The following is an 18,913-nucleotide window of genomic DNA, read 5'->3' as shown; positions in this document are numbered from 1 at the left end:
ATCGAATAAACAGCAAAAATCATATTTACTAATAATATCTAGACTTTTCTTGATACTTGTAGAAATTACGCCATCTAAAACAGTAACTTGCAAGCCAGAAATATCTTGAGTTTCCGCGAATTTGCGGCTCAAATCTAAACACACCATTATCCAATAGCATTGTGATAAAATTAATCAGCAGTCGTCAGAATGCAGTCTTCGCAAACTTTTATATTAAATACATTAGTTTTTTTATTTTTTTATTTTCGTGATAATGGATAAAAATATAAAGCTAATTCATTTTCTGTGCTTGGAGCAAAATTTGCAGGCGCAAATTATATGATTAGCATACTTTGTCCCAATATATAATTGCCTCATTCAGCATAATGTGCACTAATTACTTTACTTAATATTAATGTAAATATTTAATAAGAAAAAAGTTGTTATCCTACATTTAGAGGTGTACATTAATTTACTTAATTAACTGTAGTAATCATTATATTTTTTTAAAATTTGTCCTAAAAATTATTTAACATCCCGTTACATTATCCATTTAAATATTGTAGTAATACAATCATCTTGAAGTCATATTTACAGTCATGTATCAAAATAAAGACAAAACTACCATTTATTTCAATAACCATGTACTTTACTATCGAATTCAACCCATATATGATTCATACTGTATTAAATTTTTTTAATCCTGTCAATAATACATTGATTTTAAATTAAAAAACTGATAAGTGGCGTATAATATTTATGCAAATTAGTCGCAAAAATCAGAGAAAATGGAAGATTTTGTTAAAGTTTTAAATCCATTTAAAGAAGTAACAGAAATACTTGGAGGAGACAATTAAGTTACTTTGTATAAAACAGAGAGTGGGTTTAAAGGTCTATTAAATTACTAGAAACCTAACTAATACACAGTACATTTATAAAAACTATAAACAGTGATTTAATAAATAGCAGGTGTAGTCATAAATGTAGCAGCCTTGGATCTAAGATAAAAGATACATTTATATTCAAGTATGGAAAGAATTGGAACAAGAAATACAAATTCAACAAACAACTAAATAAGTAATGGAGAAAATATAGATGATTTTCAAAAAACATGAGTTCATTATTGGCAGATAGTGATGATGAAGAAGAAATGGAACAAATAATACAGAACTTGACTTTCTTCGAATTGAAAGCTTGCAGTGATATTAAAATTAATTTGAAAAAGACCAATATCCACTCATATGGTGAAAAGAAAATTCAAATAAATACCCTGTGGTTATCAGATTTGCATTAAAACTACTTTATTTTAAGTATTGTTGCAACAAATGTGTCCAGTGATATTTATTTAATAAAGCAGAAAGAATCGTATTACAGCAACAGGCAAGATTTTACTTTCAAGAACCAAAGAAAATGGAAGAAATATCAATGTAATTATCAAGAACAAGAGTAATTTGTATTACTTGTTTTATTTAGAATTCAAGTATAATCAATTTAGATATTATTTATACTTATAAAAAAATAGGCTTAGATGAATTGATCATATTATAAGGAAAGAGAAATTGGAAGCTTTAAGAATAGTTGAAAAGTGAATGTGTCAAACGTTCTATGTGCCAAAAAAGTGAAAAATTGTTTTATTTCTTATTTATGTTTTATGTGCCAAAGGCCACAATCTTGTATGTGTTTCAAATGTCAATTAAATTTTTTACTTGTACAAAATTGCATTCATAGATGGTGTTCGTTATGTGAGACATGCCCATGTTACCATTGTTTTTTATGTTTTCTGAACAAATATGTTTTTGGGACACAGAACGTTTGACACATTCACTCTTCAGTTATGGAAATGAATGTTAAAAGAAGAAAAGAAAAGGATAAGGAAGACTGAAAAAGAGATGGTTAGATGTAATTAGTGGTGATATGATGACTACTGGTGTGTGTATAGATGATCTCCTTCCTATCATTTTCGAAAATAAAATGTTTACATAAAATTTTATATAAATTAATATTATTGTATAAGTTTCAAATTTCTAGCATTATTATTTATTGTAAGATAAGTAGTAAAATACTTAAACATCTCATTTTTTAAATTAAATGTTGAAAAAGTATTTTATCAGTAAAAAAGTCATGATTTTTTGAAATAAGAAATTTTAAATAAATATCAGAAATAAATCAATAACTTAAAGTTATTAACTTAGTACTAAAAATTTTATGATAGCTTGAACATAAATTTTAATAATTTATTTTTACATGTATTCATAATTTGAGAATAAAAATGTAAATTGAGTTAAAAAGTTAAAAAAATTAATTACTTGATATAATAGAACTGTATTGAGAATAACTAGAGGACGGAATTTCATTCTTCTTACATATTTTTTAGAAATCTCAATGAATGGCGAAGCGTTTAATTAAACAATAAAATTTTTTTTTGCATATTTGAAAATATTCTACATATTGTTATTTATTCCAAAAATATATTCCATTAATATTTTGCATAAAATAGAATATAAGAAATTATATTGATTAATTTGTTAGTAGATTTTCATAATTTTTTGTTTAAAGTTTATGGCTTTAAATTTTTTTTATTAAATTTAAATTAGTTTAGTGATCTTCATTAAACATATTTAATTCTTTCACAGCCATAAGTATACGCTTAATATGTCCTACTTTAGTAATACCCATTTCTTTAAGATCACGTCTCGACAAGTTTAATAATTCTTTTCCGCGAATATCATTGTTGATAAACAATTCAGTGTATTCACTAATTTGTATTGATTTTAACCATATACCAACTTCTACTATACTCCATTTTGTTATGTCAGAGTTGAATACTTCATTATTTGATTTGCTCCATTTTCTTTGCCAAAATTGACCTTTACGACTTAGTTTATCCTGCAGACAAATATATATATATATATATATATATAATTGTATAAGTATTTCAATAGTAGATATGGTTTTGTATAAATTTACCGATTCATAAGAATTACTCATGAAGTAAACATAAGCACTGGTTGAATAATTATCAGAGTCTTTGGATGATATTAGACATTTCTTAAATTCTTCTTCTAATTGGCTGAATGCCAAAGTAAGTTTTATCACTAATTCTCCACCAAAAACCTTAATAAGAAAACAAAATAATCATATCAGTGTATGAAAAAAAGAAACTATATGAACTTACATTTTCAGAAGTTCTTATAACACCGAGAGTTTCTTCATGTAAACGCCTTGTACTCAGAACAATATCAGTAGCTACAGAACGTATCTCTTTCTATTAAAACAACAATAAAATAAAAAGTAATACTTTTATTAGGAAATATATTTAAACATATTTAATACCTCTTTTGTTTTATTTTCAAAAACACTAATTTTTTTTATATTTTCATGAATTGTTTCAATTAACTTCTTTAAATTTTCTCCTTCTAACCATACTTGTCTTAGTAATATTTCTTTGATAAATCTACAAATAAGAGTAGAATTATGTTAAAAGATTTCTTGTTAAATTGAGAAGCTTATTTACCCTATGAGGTTCATGGCAGCATCTAAGAAATCCTGCAATATTTTCCATTCTTCTTCACTGAGTGGTGTATATTTGCATAAAGACTGACTTTGAGCTCTTTTATTTTGACATTTTATTTGTTTTTGTTTTTCTTCCCAAGACTTTAAAGATAGTTCTAAAGTTTTGTTACGACATAACATTTTCATTCTGTTTTTGTGAATGATTCGAATCATACCAGGAGGTTGTATCCATGCTTCTCCATCTACCTGAACTGGAACGCCTTCATCACCTAAATTATAATGAATATTTAATAAAATAAATGATTATTTTAAAATTATTTGATGTACCCAAAATATTTATTTGAATTGTAGTGCATTGAGCTATTCGATGATGTTGTAAATTAATAAGACGTGAAGCGGCCATTTGAATTGTTCCAAATACAGCAACTACTTCTAATATTCGGTCATCAAAACTTGGAGCTAAGAATATGCGATCTTCTTTAGTTCCACCCCAAAAATTTGTTCCACCCATAAAACTAGGTATATTTAATATAACAATCCCTTGTAAAGAAGGTAAAGGTATTCGTTGTCCATCACATTCCAACTGCACTCTTTGATCTAAATTTTTATACGTTTTCTAAAAATAAAATTTTTTAATCTAATAAATTAAAAAGTTAAAGAAAAAATTATAATTGATTTATTGATTATAAATTAATAAATAATTGAAGTTTTAAAAATTTTTAAAAAAAAATTGGCGTTTGATTATATTATATATCTTTTACCTTAAAAATATAAAAATTTTGTAATAGTATGATTGAATAATTGTTTAAATAAACTATCATTTTAAATTATACAACATAAAAATCAAACACTATGTAAACAAAGTTTTATTTTTACAAAATTAAATTTATACAATTTTCTTGAAAAGGTAAACCTTTTAATAAAATGTAGAAAATAAAAATTATTTTCACTTTAAATAAATAACTACTTGATTATTACGAGTACAGTAGTTTAATTGTTGAACCTGTAATGTATAGAAATTTTAAAAGACATATGAGAAAACTCCAATGAGTTTTTAAGGTAAAAGATGAATAAAGAAGTATAGTAAATAAATGAGTGAATATTTGTATGATTGTAATGAATTAGAATTTACTACTATTAATTTCAACACCACTTTACAACCTAAAATAAATGGTAAAAATTGAATTGGTTTTGTATGATTTTTACTTATGAAACATTACAGTCATTCTCAAAAAATCAAATGTATGTTTTATCATAATATATTGAAACAAATTAGATTTTTTGAGATTGAGCATTACAGTGATTAGGCAATGATATATTAAAAAAAAAAAAGACTACATAAATATAAGACACATAAAAATGTAAATTTTTATAAGGATATCACAATATAACAATTAGCTATACATGTGACAATGGAAGCCTATGCATGAGTGTCGCTGTATATTCTTTGGATAGCACACTCTTGTTGGCTAACTGTAGCTGGACGACCAATATACTCTATAACTAATATTAAGGGGTTTCTAATACAGTAAATATACATTTACAGCTTAAGTATAAGATAAAAGGTATCCAACCCAACAATTATTTTAAAAATGTATACCTGTAACCATTGTTTACTTCCTAAAACGCCATACCACATGTAATTTCGTGTTCTTGATCGACATTTTTCTGGATGTTCTTCTCTTTTGTGGTGGAAGTCCAAAGATATTTTGGCATCAATACCAATTCCAAAATAATTATTCATAATACATTTTTCAAAAAATCCTTCCCTGTAAATATAATTATTTGCTAATCTGTGTTAACTTATAATCAACATTATTAATTATTATATAAATTAAATATTACAACAATGTTTCATCTGGATCCATTAAAGGTACAGCTGGCGCACAAAGTGCATCAGCGTTTGCTAACAATACTTGACTTATTAAACTAGATTCTGCTACATCTATTAAAATAGTAAATTCTTAAAATTAATGTTCTATTTTTGAAAACTCATTACTTACTTGGCCAAGTAGGTAGAGTGACTAATGGATTAATAATAGGCAATGTTTTCCCACTTTTTAGTGATGATTCTTTAAATGTTGAGAATAGTGTAGGTGAAGTATTTCTAGTATGTAATGCTGTGCTACTTGAAATTTTATGTGATGAACGTAAAGGTGAAGCATTTAACATAATAGGAGATGCAGCTGAAACTGTTTAAAGAATAAGAAATAAATAATGGAAAAAAAAAATATCTCTTAACATATAAATTGATAATAAAAAAAAATCCAGCACAGTGGGGTTGCGGCATAGTGAAGACGTTGCATAGTTGGGTTCAGTATAGATTTAATCTGACAGTGATTAAAATCACTATCATAAGAAACGCTTCGATGCAAATCTGTAGATAGTGTATAATTCTAAGAAATTGATGGATAATTACAAAAGCAACATTAACCTTAATATTAAAATAGCATATTTTTGAATACGGTAGCCATTTTCGCATAGAAGATAGGTCGTCGGGACAAATTTTTTTTTTCATTTTATAGTACATAAAATAAGCTAAAATAAGTTGAAAAAGTTAGTTTTTGTAAAAAATTTACTATTTTAAATCCACCTTGTAACCAGAATAAGTGTTAGATTTTCAAAAAAAATGATATCAAACGAAAGGAAATTACCTAAGGTTTCAATATAAAAAAATATTTTGTTGATTTGTTAATATTGGAAAAAGTTATGGCAGTTTTAAGTACAAAAAACATCCTTATAGAAGGTGATTTTTATCGCATATATTACATTTTTTTTTAAATTTTGACAGCAATTTGCACGTAGTAGATATGATGTCGGGACAAATTTTTATTTTTTATTTCATAGTACATAAAATAATCTTTAATTTGATATATGTTTAGAGGACGCAGTATTTCCGGAACATTTTCAAAAATTAAGTTGAAAAAGTTAATTTTTGTAAAAAAAGTTGTTATTTTAAATCCACCCCAATGAGCAGGTTAAGTGATAGGTTTTCAAATAAATTATATCAAATGAAAGGGAAATGTCTAAGGTTTTAGTATAACAAAAAATGTTGACATATTTTTGAAAGAAATCGGTTCAGTGAGAGCTGATAAAAAGTGGCAAGATATAAAAAAAAAAAAAAAAAAANAAGAAATCGGTTCAGTGAGAGCTGATAAAAAGTGGCAAGAAAAAAAAAAAAAAAAAAAAACACATCATAGTAAAATTAATACCTTCTCAGCTTCGCATCGAAGCTAAAATAAATTTAAAATAGAACCTTCTACATTTTTTTTAGTAAATTCAACAGTATATTAGAAACCCATCCCCTACGAGACATTTTATGAGCTTTGGGGCGGGATCATTACGACCAACTACCCAATAAGGATTATGCACACACGAGAACACAGACCACAACTTGTTCTTAACCAGCTAAAGCAGATTAACCCCAATGAAGTCCAACATCATTGAGCCTGGTGCACAAAGCCTACCATATGGGCCTTCAAGCTCCCAGATTTACCAGTGTAAGCACAAAAGAGACCTTGGACTGGTAGTAGTCGATAAAATTATATAATTTCAGTAGTTAGAGATTCATATAATTTTTTAATTGGGGGGTCTCATTTCTACCAAACCCCACCTAGTTATGCTTATAATATTAAGTTATTAAAAAAATTTATTCTTACGTCTACGACAACTATCAAAACTATTTCTTCTAAAATCTAAATGAAACACTTCTATGTCACACTTTTGGTTAGAGGTGAAATTCTGAGGAGAAGGTGGGTCAATAACAACAGCAGGACCATTCATAGTTATACTTCTTTTTAAGGTTTTTAATTTTTTAATTTCTTCATCTTCATCATCAAATAATGGATCATTTAATGATTTTGTGTTCTGTGCATAAGTTAATCTTTCACCATCACCATTTTTACTTAAATTGCTATTAGAACCTTGAATTCTAACATTTATTTCAGTCTTGATATTGGAAATATCTAATAGTTCTAATCCCAAACTTTTATTTGTTTTAGTTGACTCCTCTTTAATACTTTTAAATGTAAATTGAGAGTCTGCTTCCATGTCACTGTATGTTCTATTAACATGGCGACATTTGATTGACCTTCTCGCAATATCATTCCCTTCAATGAAATGAGCAATACTGCATTTCTTAGGAACATTATCAGTAATTCTTAATTCTTTATGAAAATCTTCACTCTCTTCATCTTCTGGCGAAGAAGAAATCAAATTATTTGCATCTAAATCAGATTCTATACATTCATTGGTACTAAATTGTGTTTTAGGTATATGACAGGTTAAAGAACTTTTGCATGATTGTCGAAAACTATATTGTGCATAATTAACTGTGCATTTGTTATCATATGTTTTGAAGCTATTAGGTGCTTCATCTGAAGCTTCAGATGAATCAATGTGCCCAATCTGAATCATTGATTCTTCATCACATATTTTAAATGAACACAATTTTATGAGTTCATTATTTTCAATTTTTATCTTATCAGATTCATACATTTGGCAATAACTATTTAAATCATCATACTGAGACATTTGATATGTACTGGTATCTTCTTCAGAAAGCCTAATAGTACAATAAAATATAATTATATCTATAATTTTAACAAATCATATTTGAGGTACCTAGAGCTGAAGAAACCAAAGTAATAAAAAATAAATTCAAAAATAATTGAATTTGAATATTAAAAAAAGTATTTTTTCTTATAATATTTCCAAGCAGTTAATTAAGGGAATCTATGATAAAAAGCACTATATTTAAAAAAATCTACTTTGATCCTTATTAACTCAAAAAAAGAGGTTATTTTCCTTTAGCATTTATTTAATTATTTTTTCTTCAAAATTTTCTTTACATCCCTTTAAACTCTAGGTGCCTTATTTAATATATAGATTGTTTAATTTACTTTTATGTTTATAATTTACCTACCGTTAAGTGTTTTTTAGATCCATACCTTATATCCTTTAAGAGTATTGACTTAAAAATATATTTTAATGGCAACATACCTATTTGACTAGATTACATTTCGAATTTTAATTTAATTAGGAAAATCACTGATAGAGAAACAGTGGTTGGTAACGCGGCAGTGCTTGATGCTCACTGTCTCAGGTTCGAAACTTGGTCACTGGCGGTTTAATTTTCTGAGCGAGAGATTAGTTTATTATTGGAGTCGCCATACCTCTCTCCGGCGACGGACTAACCATCTACCTCGGAGTATCAATGGCTAAGAAACCTCCCCTCTTTTGAGAGAGGCCGCTATGACTTTTAATGGGCTTAAAAAGTCAAAAATAAAAAAAAATCAATGATTTTGATTGATAATGATTTATGACTAATAATTTTATTCATTAAATCTTTTTTTATTTTACAAAATCTAGTTAAAATGTATATATTACTATAAAAATAAAATAAAAAAGTCAATACTCTCAAAGAACATTAAGTATTGACCAATATTTAATAATAATTAATTTTATTATAGTAATTTAATTAGGATTATTTATTTAATAATAGTTAAGCTGAAAAATTTAATAAACTACATAATGTATTAATGATACTATCATTTTAAGAGAAGTCTAGTAAATAATAAAACAATCATCCAGTAAATTAGAGGTGGAAAATATTCTTACACTGCATTTTGGTCTTCAGTTATTGTTTCTTGTCGACTGTCAGCAAATTCTATAGGGGCAGGTAATGATTCTATATTAAGGTCTAAGGAACAAGCAGAATCTCTTCTTTCAGTTGGAATAGGAGATATTGACATAGGATTTACTATTGACTGTGTTTTTAAAAACTGAAAATTTGTCTTATCATCAATACTTGTGGACTCCTAAAATGTAAACAAATAAAAATAAAATAGAAAAAATAATACAGTTACTGTTGAAATTTACTTGAATAGTTGATTGACAAGAGTTTTGCAAAAAAACATTTTGAATTTTTTCTGAATGTTCAATTAATTTTGTAACTGATTTTTTAAAACTATTAGTTTGTTCAAATAATTTAGCTTTATACATCTATAAAAATAAAAGAATGAGTAAAATTGTTCTAGGTATTTAATTAGTAAATTTATTTAGTTAAATTATTTTACCAATTTGTTATTTGAATTATTTTTATTTAATTTTATCTTGTTATTTTTTACTTCATTAATATTACTATTATTGTCTACAATGTGAATTGGAACAAAATTTTCTTCTTTCTAGATGGATAATAAAATATTTAGTTATTTATAAGTAATAAAAATTTCATGCAATGTAAGATTACATTTTGATCATAAGACATTTTAAATTCTTCTTTTTGAATTAGTTGTAAAAGCCGATCTAATTTGTATCTTAAATCCTGTTGCATATTATTTAGTTCACAATTGTTGGTTCCCATATTATACTCAGTTATACAAATAATAAATTCCTTAACAGTATCACATAAGTTTCTGGAATATTATTATACAAATTAACTATATTAGAAATTATTCTTAATGTTTTAAAAACTAACTTTGCTGTATCAATTATTGTACTATACTGATTAGATTGTAGTATAATACTTAAACTTTTCATAATAGTATTGTAATAGTTGGTTATTGATGTTTCTATTTTAGTGCTGTCTTGTACACCAGAATTAATAGTGAGTTTTGTGTCACTACCTATATCAATACTACGTTCATAAACCATTATACTCCATCTAAAAAATAGAATTTAGGATAAGATACTATAGCTTACTCAACTTATCTCAAATTTTGACAAAATGAGTTAGTAACACTGCTCTATTCATTATTAATAGGACTTAGACTGGTTTACAGGTTTATGATAGAATTAACAGAAAGAGTGCTAAACAAAGAATTGGGAATACAATAATATTAAGGATAAAAGGCACAGAAATCAGTATTTTTTTCTCCTGTTGATTATATTGCAACAATATGTTTATTAAAGATAACAAAAATCATCTTACCTGTCTAACATTTTAGTACTCGCTCGTTCATATTTTTCTAGAATCTGTGTTATGTGAGTATCAGCATCGCATGATGCACCCCAGCCTAATACTCGGGCTAAGTCATTACCAGTACCTAAAGGTAATACACCAACTTGACATTGTACCTATACAAAAAACATTAAATGTATACCCACCAAATATAATTACAAAATATTAATTAATATACATACTTGCATGTTGAGTCTATCAATTTCGGAAAGTACCCAACCAACTGAACCATCACCACTGCATACTAGAACTCTGAATGGGTTAAAATGTCTAAATAACCTTAAACTGAAACATGAATTATTTTAGATAAATATTTTCAATCAATAACATAAATTTAACTAATAAAAAATTATTACCCAGGACCTGGCCCATTACCAATGAGATCAAAAACTTGGGCTGGGTTTAATAATTGCTTGAAACGTCTAAGAAATTTGACACCCTGATTGTCTCCAGATTTGGAATTGACAAACACCAAAAGTGGCGAACATCCCTGAGGTTGAATCGCCTCTAAAGTGTCATCATTTCCTACAGCCAAATAATAATTCAATCTTTTGGATTCCTTGTGCACAAAATTGTTTCTATTCTTACCAACAGAATGTATTACTGTGGGTGGAACAACACTCAACCTGTTGGTTCCTAATGGACATTTTACAGTGTGTTTTGGACGACAAGCTGTATGAACTGTTGCTCTGCACCACAAACATCGCCAATCTTGAAGTCTAAATTAAAAAATTTAAATTTTTATTATTTTAACATTTTTATAGCCCAAAAAAAAAAGTAGATAATTACAAACCTTAAAACAGATCCACAAGTTTTATCACAGACGGAACATTTTGAAGATACTGGTAGATTTCCTTCCATCCATTGATGGGGCATCAAAATATTCTAAGAATAAATACAAATTATGTATAAATAATGAATTATAATTATAATTATAATTAATAGACTAATGATTAAATGTCCTTAACTGATTGACCATATAACAAAGAAATAAGCTGATCAAATGAGAAGTAAAAGAAAACATAATAGTTATTGAGTTTGACATTTTTCAGCCATGTAAACATGTAAATTTATGAAGAAATAAAAACAAAATAATAAATACTCAAATAATTACCCCATGTTTATCTTCAATAATATCTTTTCCTATAGAAGCTAAAGTTGTCCATTTGCAGTTGCTAATTGCTTTATTAACACAACGCTTATGAACTTTACACTTACAGATTTCACAACTAAAACCATGGGATGTCACTCCTAAATAATATAATTTCTCATTTTGGACTTGTAATGAATATATTTTTTTTAATTACTTACCAGACAACTGATCTCTACAAATATTACAATAAGTTGGACGAGCATGTGATGTAGTGTGCCATGAATGATTTCCTGAGAGAAAATCATTTAAATCTGTACCAAGAGGCTGAAATTTGATATAATATATAATTTTCAATTTATTAATTTTTAAAATTCATTGTATATGATATTTATATTGTCCTAATTTTTAATATTCAATAAATTTATGAGATTTTTGAAAAACTTTGCTAAATAATTTCAATTAGTGAATTGTACCTCAGTATTCAATTATAATTTTAATAAAAAAAAGTATACAATACAACAAAATTTAAAAGCTACTGAGAACTAGTATTTATACCAAATAAATGAAATATAGTAACTTGCAATAACTTAATATTGTTAGGGAAAAAAGTGTTAAAGTTTTCACATATTTTTTATTATACACAAAAATTAAATAAATACAAAACTAAACTTGTATTACATAAATATGAATATTTAAACCTTCTAATACTTACTATAAAACAAATATAACTAAGTAGATAATACTATTCTCATTATTTTCAAAGGAAAACTTGGCTTAAAAAAAGTAATTTAAGTAAAATATTCTTTACCCCTTTGATTTTTAAGAATGCTTGGGTTCTAATTAAAGATTTCTATTATGATTTTAATGAGCTTGAAATTACAAGAATTTTATTATTAATAACAAGATTTTATTTATTTTTGTTATGAAATTATTTATATACAATACGTTTAATAGTAAATAATAACTTTTACAAAAATGCTATTACCTGATTTAAGATATCTCTACTATCAGTAACTTTCATAGCTGCTATCCAGTCTTCCATATTTAAAAATATTATGTAGTACTTAAATATATAATATATTGATTGACCATCTGAAAAAATAAGTATATGTTAATTTAGATCTAACATTATAACAATCAATTATTCAATATTTTTATGATACCTTATTAAATTATAGTCAATTATTAAAACAAAAAAAAAATTCTTCTACATTTACAATAATAAAACAGGAAATAAAATGATTTAAACTTTTCATTTTATTACAATAATTAATACATTTATATTGAAGGGAAAAATTATTTATTACAAAATTTACAATCTAGTCACTAATAAATAAATTCTATTATTATTTTGAGTTGTTAAATTAATTTATATGTGATAACATCTGTACATTTTATATGGATAAATACTATCATAGTAGGTCGTTTGATAAGACTCATCTAATCATTTTTAACGGTCGTTTATAATCTTCGAAGATTTCTATTTCGTATTTTAAAAACATTAATTATACACCAAGTTATTTAGTTTTATTTTTGTAAAAATTACTAAACAGTTATAAACAAGTTCAGTGGGGATTCAATTTTTCGAGTTGGTTAGAAGGTTATTAATTTAACAGGGCTATCCTTAAATGGGGACTGCAGGGCAAAAGTCTTGATCCCGTTTTTTTTTTTTTGTTAAATTAAGGCTTCGCACTTAAAAAAAACCGATAAATAATATATCAATTTTTAATACTCTCGATCTTGCAAATTTTTAGAATGGGTCTGATTTTTGGGTAACGTAGATACATAGTTTTGATATTAATTTACAAGGCGGGCACTAACGATTAAAAAGTTACATGTTAAGTTAAATAGTTAGTCAATAAAGTTAAACTAACTATTTGAAAGTTATACAATCAGTTATTTTTTATACACTACCTTAACATAATGTAACAAGCCCATTGTTAATTTCTCATTTTATATTCCATCAATTCCTATTTTACTAAATTAGTATAAATTGTATCATATTGTAGAGTATTTTATTATATTGTATTATCTTTTTAAGTAGTTGTATATTATCAGTGGCGTATCCAGGATTTTTGATTGTGGGCTTAAGACTTTTTTTGGCTTATATTACTCTTACTAGTGCTAAAGTCATATACTGTTATAGTAATAATTGACCAATGGGGGAGACTAAAAAATCAAATCATACAAATTTCACACAATATTGTTACATATTTTGATTTTCTATTGTAAAAATTTCAACATTGGTATTTTATCAAACTTAAAATTAGCTTTGAAAGTTTCTTTTTTTTTTAATTTCTTGTAAATTATTGCTAAAACTCATTGTTTCATCATTTACATGACTGAGACTTTATTACTAATTAAGTTGGTTTGAAAAATTTAAGTACTAGAAAAATAAAATGATATACAAAATGTTGACGCTTAAAAACATCCGATCACTGATTACGACTATAAACTGTACAAGGTAAGCAATTAACGCATTTAATCTGACCCAGCACGTTTGCCTAGCTGATTGGACGAGGGAAAAGGTAAAGCAAAGCTGCTAGAGAACAGCTGTCACGCGATATGTTGTACTACTAGACGATATTTGTGACAACTGGTTAACTAGGTCTTTGAGAAAGGCGCTTTTTACCAACTANAGAACAGCTGTCACGCGATATGTTGTACTACTAGACGATATTTGTGACAACTGGTTAACTAGGTCTTTGAGAAAGGCGCTTTTTACCAACTATACCTATTGTATTAGTGATATAGTTATAAATAAAATTTTCGATTTTATTTTTTTAGGTTCGATGCAAAGCTGAATGGGTATTCATTGAAGGGTTCTGTGCAAAAACAAAATAAATCCATTTTTAGCTTCGATGCGAAGCTGAGAAGGTATTAATTTTACTATGATGTGTTTTTTTTGTGTTTGTATACGCTGAATCTCAGATCTCGCTGGGCCGATTTTGATGAACAATATGTCAAAAGATCACAAATCGTATCTAGTCGAAGACATTACCCTCAAAATTTGAAAAAAAATCCCTCGTTCCCTTAAACGGGGGAAATCCCCCTAAAAATTACAAATTTAAAAATCGCTAATTTTCAATATTTTTTCAATTTTTTTTACTTAAAATTGCCATAACTCTTTTAAAAATGACCGAATTAATATAANCAATTTTTTTTACTTAAAATTGCCATAACTCTTTTAAAAATGACCGAATTAATATAATTTTTTTTTATAGATACATTAGGTATTCACCTATCATTTTATATATTTTGGTGAACATTTGACCCTTTACAAGCCCACAGGAGGGGTTTCAAAGCGGTAACTTTTTTAAAAAAATTAACTTTTTCAACTTAACTTTTGAAAATGTTCCGGAAAGACTGACACTTTTATATATACCTTAAATTAAAGATAATGTAATTTACTTTATTTTGAAAAAAAAAAATTTGACCTCTGGATTTGTCTTCATGGTAAAAATAACTACCGTATTCAAAAATATGCTATTTTTGTGTGTAAAATTCTGGGTTTTGTATTTTATTTTATTTTAAAATACCTGACAAGGGGAGTATAGATTTCCATAAATATTATATAAATAAATAATTGATATAGCATAGAAAGTTAAACTTCTTAAATTTATTTGCTTTTCGAAGACGACAAAAATAATTTTAATATTTGAACTAGTTTAAATAGCCACTTTTTTCAATCGATGTTAGCGACGTACGGTTGCCGAGTCGGTCAAACTTTTGTTTCATTGGGGTACAAGGTTCTAACCCGTGTATAATAATTATTTTTTTGCATTTTTTCTTAATTCTTTTTAAGTTAGAATAAATTTTCAACTGCTTTGATTTTTATCTCATTTAGATTCAATAACTTCAATAAAGATCAAGGATCCCATCACTGTAATCGCCATTTGCGAGAAGAAATTTCTTATTCGTATTAAAATTATTTTACTATATTTTATGTTTTAGCTTCGATGCAAAGCTGAGAAGATATTTTTTCGTGACTATCATTTATTTTCTCTATAAAATCAAAGAACTACTAATCAGGATATAATTAAAGAAATAAGAGTTGATGTTGCTTTTGGAATAATCCACCAATTTCTCTAAATGAAACACTATCTACAGATTTGCATCGAAGCGTTTCTTATGATAGTGATTTTAATCACTGGCAGATATCATCTATACTTGTCCCATCTATGCCTCGTCCCCACTGTGATACCGTTTTTTTTTTTTTATAAAATCACATTTTGACGGTTCTAAATTAAGATTAAAACAACGTTATTTCGACGACGTCAAGCAGAGTACTTCTTATTATTATATATATTAGTGTACTTGCGGCGGTCGTCATTGTCCGACACTTGTTGTACTTTGTGCCTTGGCGTATGGCAGCGGTATTGTTTAGTCAAACTACTATATACTTGTAGTATGACTACCGTTGACAAATGTGGCGCGGGTTGCAGGTCTCCGTGTATCGAGAAGTGATGTGGGCCATGTCAACATGTTTATAAAATAATGTATTATTGTTAATGTTTCATGAACAATAATATTTAATGTAAAAAACAATATTCTTAAAATATATAACACATAATTATGTCTTATATAATTTTAATATAAAAACTAGGACGTAAAAATAAGAAAACGTCTGAAGAAGTTAAATATGATGCTATTTCACTATAAAGTCTAGTCGGATATTTCGATGTAACACATGTTGCATTGACATATTGACTTACTATATATAGTAAATATATTAAGTGAGACAAAATAGTTTCTGTACATTGTTAACAATTTTTTTTCATTAACAAAAAATGATTACTCAAAATTTTAAAAACTTTATACTTTTAACATATATTTAATCAAATACACATCAATACCATTTATTTGTAGAAAAAAAATAATCATAAATATCAATTAGTTAATTATTTACATATTTCACGTTGGTGACTAGCGAACCGTGACCAATTTAGTGTAAAAGTAAATACTTTTTGTAGATTTCCAATCTTTGAATCCTAAAATATCATTAAACTTAGTTATTATACTTCATATTCTTCCACGTATTTAAAATATGAATACTAAATATTATAAAAATTTAAGAAGTTTAACTTTCTATGCTATATCAATTATTTATTTATATAATATTTATGAAAATCTGTACTCCCCTTGTCAGGTATTTTAAAATAAAATAAAATACTAAACCCAGAATTTTACGCACAAAAATAGCATATTTTTGAATACGATAGTTATTTTTACCATGAAGACAAATCCAGAGGTCAAATTTTTTTTTTCAAATTAAAGTATGTTACATAAGCTTTAATTTAAGATATATATAAAAGAATCAGTCTTTCCGGAACATTTTCAAAAGTTAAGTTGAAAAATTTTTACTTTCTATACGCATTTTAAAAGGTTTGCACACCCCCTGTATACAGGGTGATCAAAATCTGGTAAGATACTTATTTTTTCAGAAACTATTGAGAATTTAAAATTTTTGTAAAAAAAAAATTATTAAGTTTATAAAAATTTAGAATAATATGAAGTTAAATAAATTTTTTTTTATCCCTTCAGGGATAAAAATGTTTATTTATAATAAAAAATAAAGTCAAATTTTTTAATGAATTTCTCTTATTGCAGCTAGATTATTTTTAATGTTATTTAATCTTATAGTTTTAGTCTAAAATATAACATTTCAATGTTCTATATAAAAAAAAAACCCAGCACAATGAGGATGTAGCACAGTTGGGTTTAGTATAGATGATATCTGACAGTGATTAAAATCACTATCATAAAAAACGCTTCGATGCAAATCTGTAGATAGTGTTTAATTTTAAAAAAATTGATGGATTATTCCAAAAGCTACATATTCTACTATTTCCTTAATTATATTCTGATTAAGTTTTTTGTTTTATAAGTGTAATATATAAATATATATATATAATATATAAAATATAAAGGGAAATGGTCCGATTTAAAAAAAAAGTATGTCGCATAAAAGAAGAGTATAAATAGTACTTATCTTAAAAAAATTTTAATATCCCATACATTTTTCAAAAAGTTATACTATATTAAAGTTAAAAATATAAAAACGAATTTTTTTATAAAAAACGTATTTTTTTTTAATAATTTTAATGTCTGTTTTCACTATGAAAATAAAATAAAGTCCGAAATTTTTTTTCCCATAATAATGTATATTACATTAGATTTAATTTAAGATATATATAACAGTGTCAGAGTTTTTGGAACACTTTCAAAAGTTATGTTGAAAAAGTTAATTTTTTGTGAAAAAGATGTTATTTTGAATCCCCCCCCCTGTGGGCAGGTATAAGGTCAAATTTATAAATAAAATAATACAAAAATAATATAAACAAAATGATAGGTAAATACCTCATAAATCTATAAAAAAAATATTGTTTAAATCCATACATTTTTAAAAAGTTATGACAGTTTTAAGTAAAAAAAGTTGAATAAAATTAAAAAAATTAGCGATTTTTAAATTTGTAATTTTTTTTGGAAATTTTCCCCATTTACGGGGAACGAGGGTAAATTTTTCGATTATTGAGGGTAATGTTTTCGACTAGATACGATTTATAATCTTTTAACGTATCGTTGAAAGAAATCGGTTCAGTGAGAGCTGAGAAAAAGTGGTAACAGACACAAAAGAAAACACATTATAGTAAAATTAATACCTTCTCAGCTTCGCATCGAAGCTAAAAAATTCAATAGTATACTAAACATTATTAAAAATATTATATTCTTTCAAAATATACTTGATAAAAATATGTGAATAAAATATATTTATTACATGTCAATAATTCTCATAAAAATGAAAGGTTCAGCAATATAACAATGTAAAATTACTATTATTTTTATTGTTTAAATAATTCATAGAAATTTAATCATTTTTGTAGTAAAAAAACCCAGCACAGGGAGGTCGCGGCACAGTGGTGACGTGGCATAGTTGGATCAAGTATAATGATATCCAAAAGCTACTTGATCTGCTGGTTCCTTATTAATATCTCGATTAAGATAAAGTATGTCGAATGAAAAAAGGTTTATTAAAAAATATTATTTCTCATAAAAAAATTGTGTGGATCCATAAACTTTTCAATAAGTTATAGCATTATAAAGTTAAATATAATATAAATAATAAAATCAAAATTTTCACACAATAATAGCATTTGGTAATTTTCACCACGAAGACTAGTCCAGAGGTCAAATTTTTTTTTCANAAGACAAGTCCAGAGGTCAAATTTTTTTTTTTCAAATTAAAGTACATTACATTAGCTTTAATTTAAGATATATATAAAAGTGTCAGACCTTCCGGAACATTTTCAAAAGTTAAGTTTAAAAAGTTCTACTTTCTATATGCATTTTTATGTTTTGAATCCCCC

At 26.1% G+C, this 18,913-nt stretch overlaps 1 protein-coding gene across 4 annotated transcripts in view; it reads right to left on the bottom strand.

Moving 5' to 3' along the window:
- LOC126905684 (diacylglycerol kinase eta-like) overlaps positions 1–18,913 on the bottom strand; it is a 33,370-nt gene continuing 14,457 nt past the window's right edge. For 2 of the 4 annotated variants that reach the window (XM_050685642.1, XM_050685641.1), the window contains 22 exons: positions 12,532–12,638; positions 11,765–11,870; positions 11,568–11,704; positions 11,247–11,338; positions 10,810–11,172; positions 10,636–10,738; positions 10,424–10,569; positions 9,971–10,156; positions 9,743–9,908; positions 9,570–9,677; positions 9,373–9,495; positions 9,112–9,311; positions 7,152–8,056; positions 5,496–5,684; positions 5,338–5,437; positions 5,093–5,261; positions 3,820–4,108; positions 3,494–3,761; positions 3,313–3,433; positions 3,155–3,244; positions 2,947–3,093; positions 1–2,865 (listed from right to left, as the gene is read on the bottom strand). In XM_050685642.1, coding sequence (XP_050541599.1) covers positions 2,575–2,865; positions 2,947–3,093; positions 3,155–3,244; positions 3,313–3,433; positions 3,494–3,761; positions 3,820–4,108; positions 5,093–5,261; positions 5,338–5,437; positions 5,496–5,684; positions 7,152–8,056; positions 9,112–9,311; positions 9,373–9,495; positions 9,570–9,677; positions 9,743–9,908; positions 9,971–10,156; positions 10,424–10,569; positions 10,636–10,738; positions 10,810–11,172; positions 11,247–11,338; positions 11,568–11,704; positions 11,765–11,870; positions 12,532–12,588 — 4,356 coding nt within the window. In that variant the 5' untranslated portion in view covers positions 12,589–12,638 and the 3' untranslated portion in view covers positions 1–2,574. Of the gene's footprint in view, positions 2,866–2,946; positions 3,094–3,154; positions 3,245–3,312; positions 3,434–3,493; positions 3,762–3,819; positions 4,109–5,092; positions 5,262–5,337; positions 5,438–5,495; positions 5,685–7,151; positions 8,057–9,111; positions 9,312–9,372; positions 9,496–9,569; positions 9,678–9,742; positions 9,909–9,970; positions 10,157–10,423; positions 10,570–10,635; positions 10,739–10,809; positions 11,173–11,246; positions 11,339–11,567; positions 11,705–11,764; positions 11,871–12,531; positions 12,639–12,709; positions 12,893–18,913 lie in introns of those variants that run through there. The other 2 variants (XM_050685643.1, XM_050685640.1) reach the window with 2 other exon arrangements.

This window comes from Daktulosphaira vitifoliae, unplaced genomic scaffold (genome assembly GCF_025091365.1).
Source record: "Daktulosphaira vitifoliae isolate Bord-2020 unplaced genomic scaffold, ASM2509136v1 Scaffold_4, whole genome shotgun sequence".
Taxonomy (NCBI): Eukaryota; Metazoa; Arthropoda; class Insecta; order Hemiptera; family Phylloxeridae; genus Daktulosphaira; species Daktulosphaira vitifoliae.
The sequence above is the reverse complement of the archived record's forward strand: the minus strand, read 5'-3'. Positions and strand labels throughout refer to the sequence as shown.